At 37.3% G+C, this 13272-nt stretch overlaps 1 protein-coding gene and 1 pseudogene across 7 annotated transcripts in view; one reads left to right on the forward strand and one right to left on the reverse strand.

Moving 5' to 3' along the window:
• Acot9 (acyl-CoA thioesterase 9) overlaps positions 1-13272 on the forward strand; it is a 74159-nt gene that overhangs the window by 38303 nt on the left and 22584 nt on the right. For 3 of the 7 annotated variants that reach the window (XM_040270136.2, XM_078035028.1, XM_005334807.5), the window contains exons 2-5: positions 5528-5625; positions 7351-7396; positions 9007-9177; positions 9406-9443. In XM_040270136.2, coding sequence (XP_040126070.1) covers positions 9023-9177; positions 9406-9443 — 193 coding nt within the window. In that variant the 5' untranslated portion in view covers positions 5528-5625; positions 7351-7396; positions 9007-9022. Of the gene's footprint in view, positions 1-5527; positions 5626-6641; positions 6678-7350; positions 7397-9006; positions 9178-9405; positions 9444-13272 lie in introns of all 7 variants that reach the window. The other 4 variants (XM_078035029.1, XM_078035027.1, XM_040270110.2 and 1 more) reach the window with 2 other exon arrangements.
• On the reverse strand, positions 10747-11400 carry LOC120890557 (protein phosphatase 1B pseudogene; annotated as a pseudogene).

The raw sequence follows: 13272 nt of genomic DNA on the forward strand, positions 1-13272 counted from the left end.
GTCCCTTCCCTTCATTTCCTTTGCCTAATCCGAAGTACTTCTGTCCCCCCATCCCCCTTATTGTTTTTCACATTTACATATTGGAGAGAACATTTGGCCTTTGGTTGTTTTGGGGATTGGCTTATGTCACTTAGCATGATAGTCTCTAGTTCCATCCATTTACTTGCAGATACCATAATTTCATTCTTCTTTATTGTTGAGTAATATTCCATTGTGTATATATACCACAGTTTCTTTATCCATTGATCTGTTAAAGGGTACCTACATTGGTTCATATTTTAGCTATTGTGAATTGAGCTGCTATAAACATTGATGTGGCTGTGTCATTATAGTATGCTGATTTTAAGTCCTTTGGATATAGACCAAGGAGCGGGATAGCTGGGTCAAATGGTGGTTCCATTCCAAGTTTTCTGAGGATTTTCATCCTTCTTTCCAGAGTGGTTGCACCAATTTGCAGTCCACTAGCAATGTATGAATGTACCTTTTTCTCCATATTTTTCACCAACATTTATTGGTACTTGCATTCTTTTTTTCTTCTTTTTTTTATTATTAGTTGTTCAAAACATTACAAAGCTCTTAAAATACTTGCATTCTTGATAATTGCCATTCTGATTGGAGTGGGATGGAATCCCAGTTTAGTTTTAATTTGCATTTCTCTAATTACTAGAGATGTCAAACATTTTTTCATTTGGGGGAGGGTACAGGGGATTGAACGCAGGGGCACTTGACCCCTGAGCCACATCCCCAGTCCTATTTTGTATTTTATTTAGAGACAAGGTGTCACTGAGTTGCTTAGCACCTCGCTGTTGCTGAGGCTGACTTTGAACTCGTGATCCTCCTGTTTCAGCTTCCTGAGCTGTTGGGATTATAAGCATGCACCACTGCACCTGGCTTCATATATTTTTTGACCATTCATATTTCTTCTTCTGTGAAGTGTCTGTTCAGTTCCTTTGCCCATTTACTAACTGGTTTTTTTTGGTGTTAAAAGTGTTTTGAATTTTTTATATATCATGGAGATTAATGCTCTATCTGAGGTGCAGGTGGCACAGATTTTCTCCCACTCTGTAGGCTCTTTCTTTATGCTTTTGATTGTTTCCTTTGTTGTGAAGAAGCTTTTTATTTTGATAACATCCCATTTATTGATTCTTGATTTTACTTCTTGCACTGTAGGAGTGTTGTTGAGGAAGTCAATTCCTAGGCTGACATGATGGAGTGCTGGGCATACATTTTCTTCTAGTAGATGTAGAGTCTCTGGTCTAATTCCTAGGTCTTTGATACATTTTGAGTTCAGTTTGGTGCGGGGTGAGAGATAGGGGTCTAATCTCATTCTGCTACATATGGATTTCCAGTTTTCCTCACACCATTTGTTGAAGAGGCTATCTTTTCTCCAATGTATACTTATTGTGCTTTTGGCATCAACTCTTCTTTACTGTCACCATTGATTCTGCACTCAGAGATGGTGAATGATAGTGTCTGGCTTACTTTCTAAATTTCTGGGTCTTTCTCTTTGACCTATAGGGGAGACTTTGGAGAAACCTGGCTTCCTGGAATAATAATATCTAAAGTTTCTGAGGACTTCTCAGTATACTAAGAATGTCCCTAAATGTTTAGTATGTGGTTACCTTCTTTTTCCCTATGACAGTTCTAGGGGATAGATACTATTATTATCCTCATTTTACAAAGGAGGAAACTGAGGCTTTAGGAGGTTAGATAACTTACCCAAAGTCACTAAGCTAATAAGCAGCATGGTCAGGCTGTTAGCTTCTTTACTCTGTGGCCACTGATGTGGATTAGCTGGGTGGTAATTGTAGGCAGGTAGCTGAATGGGTGGGCTATCAGGAGATAACTATATGCAGGGGAGGTGTGGCTGGAGGAGGGGACAGCCTGTGAGAAGATCTACTGCCTAAAGAGCTAACATGGACTAGCTCCTGGGCACCAGGCAGGAGGCTGTGGATTCTAAAGCAGTTCTCTGCTTAGAAGCCCATCCCATGTTCTATTCTGCTGCAATTCATGCCTGTTCAGATGAAGCACCATTCAGTAGCTACTGAGCAATTTTGTATGGAGAGAAAAGTAGAAAAAATGGTTTACTCATAAAGAAAAGGTAAATGAATGACCAGCTCTAGCTCTGGAGCACATCAGGCATGACAAGAATCCCCACCCTAAATGTCCCTGGCTCTCCACCCTGCCAATTTGGTAGTACCTTGCTTCCCTGACCCTATTCTCCTGATACCATGGCTAAGAGTTGACAGAGGCTTGGCTGATAGCAGAAAGCTGAAGGAAACTGGAGGTGTTGCCCAGCATTTACATTCTGCCCACAGGGACAGACATACAAGGTAAGACTCATTAAAATTGTCAGCCTTCCTGATTTTGGCTCTACAGGCTGTTTAAGAACACTTTTTACCGAGAGTGCTCTGCTGGTCTTGGAGTAGCATAGAATGATAAGGCTGACTTTAGAGGTGACAAGAATGACCCTCTTATACCATAGCTGCCCATCTCAAATCTATGGGGATCAGATGAACTGTGGTTTTTGTTCTGGTTGGAACATGTATTACATACCACCTACTTTAATAAAATTGCTTTTCTTAAGTTACACTGCTTTGTAAATTCACACTCCATGTATGCTCATTAGAATTCATAAACTGCCAGCCCCAAATGCAGATGGCTCCAACACTGAAAAAGCAAATAATTGTGGATTCTAAGGTAAACTTTAGGATTGATCAGTCCTGCCATCATTCACTGTGAAATATAAGCACAAAATTCTTTCTAGTTCTGAGAGAATAAGGCTTCACCCATAAATATCATTACTTTATCACCGAAGAGGGAACAAAGGCCTCTTTTGACTTTGGCACTCTCTGTTCCTGGAAGGACTTCTGACAGGTGAGGCAGAGAGGACAATGGGTGGTCCAAAGTCGACCAGCAGCCCTGGATCTGGGCCAAAAGAACATCCCATAATTCAACCCAGAGATGGAATTAGGTTAAGAGCTGCTGTCAGATATCATCAAATAGCACAGCATAGCCCATTTCCTGGCCCTTTCCTCAATCTACGGCCCAGAACAGGGGAAACTGTTTGGAAAAGGAGAAAAAGGGAAGTTGGTGAAGGCCACCACTGCTTCCCAAAGGCCTCATCTTTTAGGCTATACCAAACATAGTCAAGTGTGGAATGTGAGCCCACCTAGAAAATGAATGGCACTATTTTAAGAGTAAAGCTTCTTGGGAAAATCCCAGATGCCTACTCTGAAGCTTGATCAAGAATGTTGAAGCCACACCAGTATGCAGGTATATTCTACTAAAATCTAGATGGATATTTTAGTTTTCAGGTCCCATGTGTAAACTTTAACCTCTCAGGTTTAGTGGACTTTGGAGACACATCTAGAATGGTTTAAGCAATCATTTTTAACCATTTAGTGAAAAATGGTCACCTCTGGGTTTTTTGATATTTGAGATTAAACATGAAACCAAATTATGTTTCCCCTAACATTATAACTATCCAAGAAGCATGTATACATACAAATTTATGCAGAAATAATGCCCTGATGAAACTATATTCAGCCTTTCAAGTTAGATGCACAGGGCCATCAGCCACCCTGCATATACTATCAACAGTAAGAGCAATACAATGTGGGCAGAAATTATATGATGTAAAATAGAGGTCCTTCCATAAAGTTTAAGACTTAGGGTAGGAGAAGGGAAGACAAAGACAAAATTCCCAAGAATTCAAAATAAGTCCATATTCTTCTTATACTCTGTGAAACCCTGAGATGAACAGTAGTCCTCAAATGCCTGTGCCTGGATCCAGGCCCACCAGGACACTTCAGTATGCTTCCAGCTGGATCATCATCAACTTCTTGCTGTATTCATAGGCCAAGAATAGTGACCCATTGGCAGGGAACACACGAATCATAGTAGGTTTCAGTCCAGAATATAAGGCCATTATTCCTTCATTTTTCATAACACCTAGAAAGGTTTTGATAAATCCCTCCTGTTTTCCAGACATGGAAAGAACTTGAATTCTGGATTGATACATTCACTGGGTACACAGCAAGCCACAGGCAAATTCCACCAATTCCACCACTTAACACCAAAGACACAGGGCCTAGTTCATCTTTTGCTCTCCATCACTGATGCAAAAAACGACCGGCTCAATTAATAGCCACCAAAGATGAAGAAATATCCCAGTACTTCTCCAAGTAAAGTGCTTGAGGGTCTATTGCCATCTATCCTAGCTGGTGACCTATGCTAGGTTCACAAATGTGACTTTTCCAATAACTTAAGAAAATAGCAAACAGAAAATACAAACACCCAGAAGTACTTTTTCAAAATCTGGGAAGGCTCTCCAACCTTAGAGGTCCATGGAAAAAGAGAGAGCCACTGGAATTCTTTATTATACAGGAGACCCACAAGGAGAGGTTCCATGGAACATTCTATCCCAAAAAGTGCAAAGGGGGAGGAATACAAAGGAATAGATGAGTGTAACTCAACTCCACTGGGTGACGCCTACACCTGGAGCCATGCCTCATTATCCTAGTGGAGGTAAAGCCCAAGTTATTGTGGGGCACAATAATTGTTCAGTATCTCTTCCTTAGGATATAAGGGAATATATTTTCAGAGCGGCTTCCGACAAGAATCCATGGTAGAAGCCCAAGGGGCCATCCTTCCTAAGTGTAGTCTTCACAACAGATCAAACTGTATTCTGGTTCTTGGCTATCCTCCCTGACGTCACCATTTCATACATGGTCTGTAGCCGGCACTTGATGAGCTCAGTGGGGCAGAGCACCAGTGCAGTGAAGGGAGAGGTGAAGGAACCCAGCAGCTGCATTCTTCAGATCACTGCATCCCCTGCCTTGAGGTCACAGCTTGGATGGCAGGATTAAATTTCATGGTGCTGCTGGGCTATGTGGAACTCAACTCTTAGGAACTTATGATGGGTACCACATATCCTTCCATGCTGGCCTCCCCATGTCCTGCTCTGGCTCCGCTGCTCTCTCTGCTCCTCCAGTGCAGCCAAAGCAGCTGCTTAACACTCCTCAAAATTAATTTACTCAGTTTTTTACCAAATCAATTCTGGGCTTCTGAAGCCAATAAAATTGAAAGAGCAAGATTATATCCTTAAAACTGGTTCATATCTGTTATTTATTTTTTGTATATAATTAGATCATTTTCTCTGCTCTCAAGAAACATTTGTTCTAGTGGGCTGAGGGTGTAGCTTAGTGGTAGAGTGCTTGCCTATCATGTGTGAGGCACTGAGTTTTATTCCCAGCAACACATATGAATAAATAATTTAAATAAAGGTCCATGGACAACTAAAACGAATTAAAAAAGAAATATTTATTCTAGTTGGAGAGAGGAGTTATAGACTACCCTTAAATGCAAATATGTATATACTTGTGAAACAACTACAGATTCCTCTAAGATAGTATATACTAAGGATGTGGTATAGCCAGATACTCTGGAGGAGGTGTAGGTCTTTGAGATTGCCAGGGGAGAAGCCCTGGAACTAACTTTAACTATGTTTTATCTTGTTTTACAGGCTTTGTGCCTTGAGCAAAGAGCTGCTTATTCCTGGCAGAGGACTGACTCAAGGATCCCAGGATCCTGGGAAACAGGGAATCTTCCACATTCAAGAAGGCAAGCATGGGTGTTGACCTTTTATGCTTACGCAGTAGAAAACCCTGTTTTACTTTTATTTGAATGGGGTAAAGGATGCTAGTTTAGGGCTAATGAGACACACATATTAAAGGTAGATGTTTCATAAACATCTCGTTTATAAAATGACTACAATAGCTGCAAAATTACTTTGGGTAGAAATCACATTTAGAATTTGAGTTGTTGTTTCTGGGAGCCTTGAGGAATGAATTATTTTACTTAAATGATTTCTATTTACTGTAAGTCCTGAAGTCATGGAAGAGACATGGGAGAGATCTAATGCTTGAATAAGAGGTGGATTCATTAGTTGTCCCAACTAATGATTTGTAGTCCATAGTTTTCTTAGAGGAACCCTATTAATCTATGCTTAATAGAGTTCACTTACTAATATGATATACCAACTATGGGTTACCTTTAGAATATTCATTATAGTTAAAATTGTGGCTTCATTAAAGGGTCTAAGTAAATTTGTGTGTATATTTACTAAATATGTTAATAAAATTTTAAAATTCTACTTTTCTTCTTGACCCCTCAGTACCTGCCTCTCTTCTTACTGACTAAACTAGTAAGAATCATTTCATGTCAGTGAGCATAATTTTTCTTTACATTGGGATATTATATCTCCATTATTTTATTTAGGAACTCAAGAAGAAAAAAATAGAAATGACTTATTTACTGATGATCATTTTTTGCAGTTCTTTATGATTTAACTGTGATTCAAGTGTGTACCAAATTTGTGGCGTTTATACAATTGTTTCATAGAAAACAGTACAATTTTTTCATGAAAGTTAAAGTCCGTGTTAATCTAACCATATTTGGTTTTGATCATTTAGTTATTGAAGGACCAAGGATAATTTTAAGTTAATTTTCCATAACTGGAATATATATTTTGAAATGCTAAAAAACCTCCTGAACTTAATATATGAAATATGATAGACTTATTTTTTAGTTTTGAGTTACTGCTGATTATCTAATTGATTTTCCCTTTATCCATATAGCATGTTCATCAGTACATGTGAATCATGGTGTGTGTGGTAATTAGTGTCAATTTTTCTGTTATGATCTTACATTTTGTTTTAAGCTAATTCACTCTTGCACAGTGGGCATTAACTAAAATTAAATTGCATTTTTAACTTTACCTTGATTTACATCTTTGCTTAATTTTTCTGGCTTAACTGTTCTAACAATTAGTATGTATATACATAGTAATAAATGTATATTAGTATACATGTATATATACTTATATATAATAACAATTAGCATATATGTGCATATATGCTATGTATAGCTATATATATCAGATATGAATATTACTATTGGCTCCTGAACCAAATAATTTGGTATAATACTGCCTATATGAGGATGAGTGGGAATCCTGTTCAAAATATTTCCATCTTAAAGGGACTTGACTCCTGATAGTGATAAAACCCCACTGGATGAATAATTAACATTTTTTGTTTGTTTATATAAATGCCAATGATTAGCACAAAGATATTTTTATTTGAAATAAGAAGATAGTATAGTTGTTTCACATTTTCAGGGAGCAGAGGCCTGATTCCTTCTCTGAGCTGTTAAGGTATTAAATAGGAATTTGAGTCTTAAAGTCTTGAGTGCATGAATTGCTTTTCATAGTTCTTAAGCTCATTGTCATAATCTACTTCTCATATTTCTTTGTTTCATAGACTAACCTCTTCATTTTTGTTTTAGTTCGAGATAAGTTGCGGGAGATAGTAGGAGCATCTACAAACTGGAAGTATGTACTCTTGTGTTCATTCATTCTTTCATCCAAAGGTTACACTATATTTGGACTCAGTTGATAGTCCTATTGTAGGGATGGGAAACCCTGCATTTGGAGATAGGTTGAGAGGCTTTTTAATTGGGGAAAAGATTAACATTTTAGTACAATGATAAATTGATGCAACATTGTCATAAAATAATATTATTTGCATGTGTTCATTTTTCAAAGTGCATTCAGGTACATTACCTTACTGATTCTCATAACAACATTTTTTACATGCTTATGGAATATGTACCACTGAGCTACATCCCCAGCCCTTTTTATTTTTTTATTTTGAGACAAGGTCTCACTAAGTTGCTTAGGGCCTCAATAAGTTGCTGAGGCTGGCCTTAAACTAGTGATCCTCCTGCCTCAGCCTCCCCAGTTGCTGGGGTTATAGGTAACACACTGCAGTTGGCTGAATGACACATTTTAAAAATTTCAATATGAAAAATTTCAATTTACTGAAAAGTAGAAGGAATGAATACTCACTATCTGGATTCAATACAAATTTACCAATATACATGTATTGGCTGACAAGATCAGCCTTTATGTATCTCTAACAAATAAGACATTCTCTTACGTAATAAAATAGACAGTAATTCTCCAGTAGTGTAATAGTCATCCACATTCAGATTTCCTCAACTTTATTCTCCCCTAATCTTGAACAAATGACAGTTATCCTCCCCCTTTTCCCCCATTTGTTTGACTTTAAAGAGACCAAGCCATTTGTTTTGAGAATGTTCCCTATTCTGGGATTCCTTGGTATCATTTAACTTGTTTCTATATCTATATTTTTTGCAGGTTAAACATTCTGGCAATAATACTTCATAAGTTAAGCTTAGAAAGACATCTTAGTTAATAATTAGTAATATAACTAATTATTAATAACTAATAATAATTAGTTAATAATTAGACATATTAGTTAATAATATTGTGAATATTTCAGTTCTTTATTCCTATGTTTCTCCTTTCTTTTCCTCCTAAATATTTTCTTCTTTTTCCTCTCCTTTGTCTCTTTTTCATGTTATTTTCCTCTTTACCTTTTTTTCTTACTTTCATACTTCATTTGGATATAGTCCATTTTCCCTCCTTAGTCTCTCATTCATAAAATTGAAGGGGAGAGAGAAGAAGAGAGGGGGAGAGAGAAAGAGAGTAAGCCATCCAGCCAGCCAGCCTGGGTACAGAGAATCTGAGAATTTTCAAAGTGAGAAATGGCAACCTGGTGTTCAGGGAACAGGCTATTCTTTATCTCACATATAGACTATCTGTCCATCTCTGTGTATTTTTAGTTTGATTTAAATATTATATTCTTTTAATAAACTCTTTGATCAAGGTGAATATATGATCCATTTGGATATATCTGAATAACTTTTAAGTATGTTTTTCTTATCTATAAACCTAAGAAAAGTTACCAGAAAATTTCAGTTTCACCAAGTAGTGGGAGGGAAAGAAGGGAAGGAAGAGATGAAGTAGGTCCAGACTCCTTCTTTCCTCCTTTGATGGTATCTGACTGGCCTGGATATCACTGGAATTGTGGGATAATGCTGCTCTTGTTTGTAAAAAGTTTCATCTTTTCTTCTCAGAGACCATGTGAAAGCAATGGAGGAAAGGAAGTTACTTTACAGTTTTTTGGCTAAGTCACAGAAGGAACTGCCACCTAGGAGAATGAAGGACAGTTATATTGAAGTTCTCTTGCCTTTGGGTAGTGAGCCTGAATTACGAGAGAAATATTTAACTGTTCAAAACACTGTAAGGTAACATGATGTATTTTTATTTATTTTTATTTTTATTTCCTTTCTGTATAATTATTTTAAGAAAATTCACAAGCATACAATTCACCTATATAAACTATGTAATTATGTGGTTTTTAGTATATTGAGAGAATTGTGTAACTATGACCACAAATGATTTTAGAATTGATTTTTATTGCCTTAAAGTGCCTCATGATTTTCATTTAATTCATAGCTTGCTTTATTTCACAGATTTGGCAGGATTCTTGAGGATCTTGACAGCTTAGGAGGTACTGGTACTATTTTAGTATTTCTTTCTCTATTTTTTTCTGTTTTCTATTTCTCTGTCTCTCTGTCTCTCTGTCTCTCTGTCTCTCTCTCTCTCTCTCTCTCTCTCTCTCTCTCTCTCTCTCTCTCTCTCTCTTCTTTTTTCTTTTTTTTGCAGTATTGTGGGATTGAACCCAGGGCCTCATGCATGCTAAACAAGCATTCTTCCACTGAGCTATATCCCAAGTTCTTAAAAATTTTTTTTGAGACAGAGTTTAGTTAAGTGGCTGACCTTGAACTTGTGGTACTCCTGCCTCAGCCTCCTGAATAGCTGGTATTATAGGTGTGTGTTACCACTCTTGGTTTATTTAGTATTTCTAATACATACTTATACATTGGATCCTGTGACTACAAAGGGCCTTTTAAATTTTTATTTTATTTTTATGTGTGTGTATGTTTGGTTCTAGAGATTGAACTTAGATATTTTACCACTGAGTTACATCCCTAGACCTTTAAAAAATTGTTTTTTAAATTTGAAACAGGGTTTCACTAAATGGCCCAGGCTGGCCTCGAACTGGCAATCTTCCTGCCTCAGCCTCCTGAGTTGCTGGGATTATATATATGTGCCACTCTACCCAGCTATTTTATTCTTTCTTTTAGATTATTCCACATCACATGCTTTATTTGGGCTTAAACACTTATAATGTTATTCTAAACACTTGGTTGACATACATTTTGGTGTGTGTAGTTAGGCAATACAGATTATACAAACCAAAGCTGTTTGAATAATACATAGGTTTCAAAATTTATGTTTCAAAAAAATAAAGAGAAAGAAAAAATAACCACATACCCAGTATCTCACAACTTCTAAAACTAAAACTACAGAGATGTTAAATATAAACAAATCAAACAAAACACAAATCATCAACCTTGAAAGAAAAATTCCAGGCCAGCATCAGCCATTTTTTTAAGAACTAAAATTATTAAAGAAAGCACAAATTTATTACAAAGCTGTGAATGTACTAATATGCAAAATAAGCAGTATAATTCTACATTAACAAGTTTTTCCACAACATACAGTAATCTCTCTAATCAGTCATTTCTAATCCTTTCAAATATTAATTTTACTACTGGCTTTAATAAATGGTAGCCTACATACAAGGTGAAATGACATATAATTTAATTAAATTCAAAATACTATAAAAGTCAATTTTAAACTATCTTATAAAGATATATGCAAAGGCCTTTTTAAAAAAACAAGGCTATTTGAATATAATAAAACTAATTTTCCAAGATTCAAATAACAAAATGGTTATATAAATGTACACATTATACTTCCTAAGTAAAAATCACCAAATCAAAGATCACAAAAATATTACCAAAAAAGTAATATTTTCCACCACTCATCTTTGTTCTGTGTCTTCATTACAGCTGTCTAATTCAGCAAGACCACTTTCTGATTCAGTATCGCTTTCCTGCATTGTCACTGGGTTTCCTGCATCACTGTTTGAGGAAGTAGCTGCAGCAACTGGTTCAGCAGGGCTTTCTTTTCCCTCTACTTTAGCTAGCCTGTAACTAGTCAATATCTCCTCCAGAAGTTATTGGTAGTTTCCAACTATGATTAAGTCTCATTTGCCTGAGAGCTTCCACCAATTTTCCCTGTGATCCACTTTCCTCTGCTTCATCAGAGGCCCCATCACTTTCTCTATGTGGATTCAGTCTACTATAAACAGCTTCAATAATATTGCACTTGCCAGCAAGACCTCCTTCAGGAGGTAAATTTGAGGTATTTTCTGCAGACAAAATGTACATGACGTAGGCAAGATCAGGCATTCCTTCCTCATCAGACTTCGCCATAATTTCTTCAACCTTTGATTCCAAGTGCTTATCCAACTCTGAATCCTTTTCCGACTCTTTGTCTGAGACCTTAGGGGGATTTGAAAAGCAAACTAATACAATATTCATATTATCTGGACTTCCCTATGACAGCTGTGTGTGCATCTTCCATTTCCACTCTCTATCCTTGCATGCTGCTCTGGTCATAATGATAACTATTCCCAGTACCATGAGCATTATGTTTTTCAGTTTGGGGTTTATCCCAAAATGCACCATGTTTAGTAATGAAATCAGCTACTTGGGAGGCTGAGGCAAAAGAATCCAAAGTTTGAAGACAGCCTGAGCAATTCAGTGAGACCCTGAGGTGAGGGAGGCAAGGTCTAGGGTGTTAGCACAAAAGGACCAGACTAGGCCCAATGCAAAGTCCATGGATCATCTCAGCCTTTTATTCAGGAATGGGATTAAACCCATGGGAATGGACCCACTCTCCTGGTGGAAAATGAGCCCCCAAACAAAGGAGAGGACTGGGCTTATGTAGGTTATACTGAGAAGTGACTTAATTAATAAGCATGTCAGTTTGGGCACTCAAGAATTTGGGGTCTGTTTTACTGAGTGAAATGGGAGGGAATGTGGGATCACTGGTCAGTCTCTGGGATTTATCTTACTGGACCATATTGAGGGCCTGGGGTCAGTGGTTGGTATGTGGAAAGGATTTATTTAGGGAAGGATTAATGCTTTGGCCTCTTCCCAGAGACTACCTTTCTAGGTTTGATGGACACCTCCTCCCCAGGGTTTGTTTTATCAGTGGGAAAGAATGTATTGGGAATGCTCTCAATGTATGGCTTTCTTTCTCACTCTCCTTTACCTAGGTCTCACTATTTGGGGTTTGTCATTTTCCATATCTAATATTCCAGACTCTGAAAGGAAGGAGGAAATTGGGTGTCGAGGTCTCTAACTGCTTCATGCTGGGAGGGGGTGATGTAGGGAAGAGGGGCTTCCTATCAGAGTCCTGGAAGTGAATATGAAGGTCATGCAGAGGGGGATGTGTGGGGGAAGTTCTGAAGCCATTGTGAGCAATGTCAGTTCTCTCTATGTTGCTCCAGAAGATCAGGCAGTGAGTGGTGGGAGGAGAGATGCTCTGAGATATTTCCCAGCTGTTGTGGCTGAGCTGATCACTTTATTAAGAAATTGTAAAACTAAAAATGGGGAAAAGAAAAACATTATAACAATGTGTGAAGATGAACTGGTTTGTTAGCTTAGGGGAAACAATTTTAGCATCTAAAATGAAGACTAGCTTACTAGTGGTAGGAGAATAATTCTAGCATGAAAGGTGAAGATTAACTAATTTGTTAGTGCTAGGAAAATGGTTTTGGCATGTAATATATCTGAGGACTCTGTTATTCTTAATTAAGGCCCAATCTGATTTGAGATGTTATTCTCATGACTTCAGTGATCCAGTTCCTTTGGAGCATAGCAAGCATGATTTACCTCGGAACCATATTTTCCTGGTGGTTTAGTTATTTCCATCCTGCTCGGCAAATTATGCAAAACAAGAACAGGGATACAAGTAATAGTATAGTTAGGGCTAATAATCCAGCTATATGTGTAGAAAAGTACCTGAAAGGGTAAAGGGAAGAAATTCTGCACCAAATTTCTTCATTATCAAAATTATATGTTTTGTCATTAAGCATGTCCTGGACCTGAGATTGTGATTTTAATACATCTAAATAAACATTGTGAAATGATTTAAGTCCCATTATATGATTGTGTACACTTTGCCATCGAACCTCAGTTTCATTGTATGGAACTCTAGTAACACAAAAGTGAGTAATATTATAATGGCATTGAAGTCCCTGGGTCTACCATAAATTTTGTATTTGTTCCCCCAGTCATATAACAGAATCTTTTATTTTCTAGACTTTACTCAGAATTTCCTGATCAATATGTACTTGAGTTTGCCAGGTTTCAGTATAATTTTTATGGAATTGCTGAAGGTAATGTGTTGTTTGGGCCTCT

Source organism: Ictidomys tridecemlineatus, chromosome X, assembly GCF_052094955.1.
Source record: "Ictidomys tridecemlineatus isolate mIctTri1 chromosome X, mIctTri1.hap1, whole genome shotgun sequence".
Lineage (NCBI taxonomy): Eukaryota > Metazoa > Chordata > Mammalia > Rodentia > Sciuridae > Ictidomys > Ictidomys tridecemlineatus.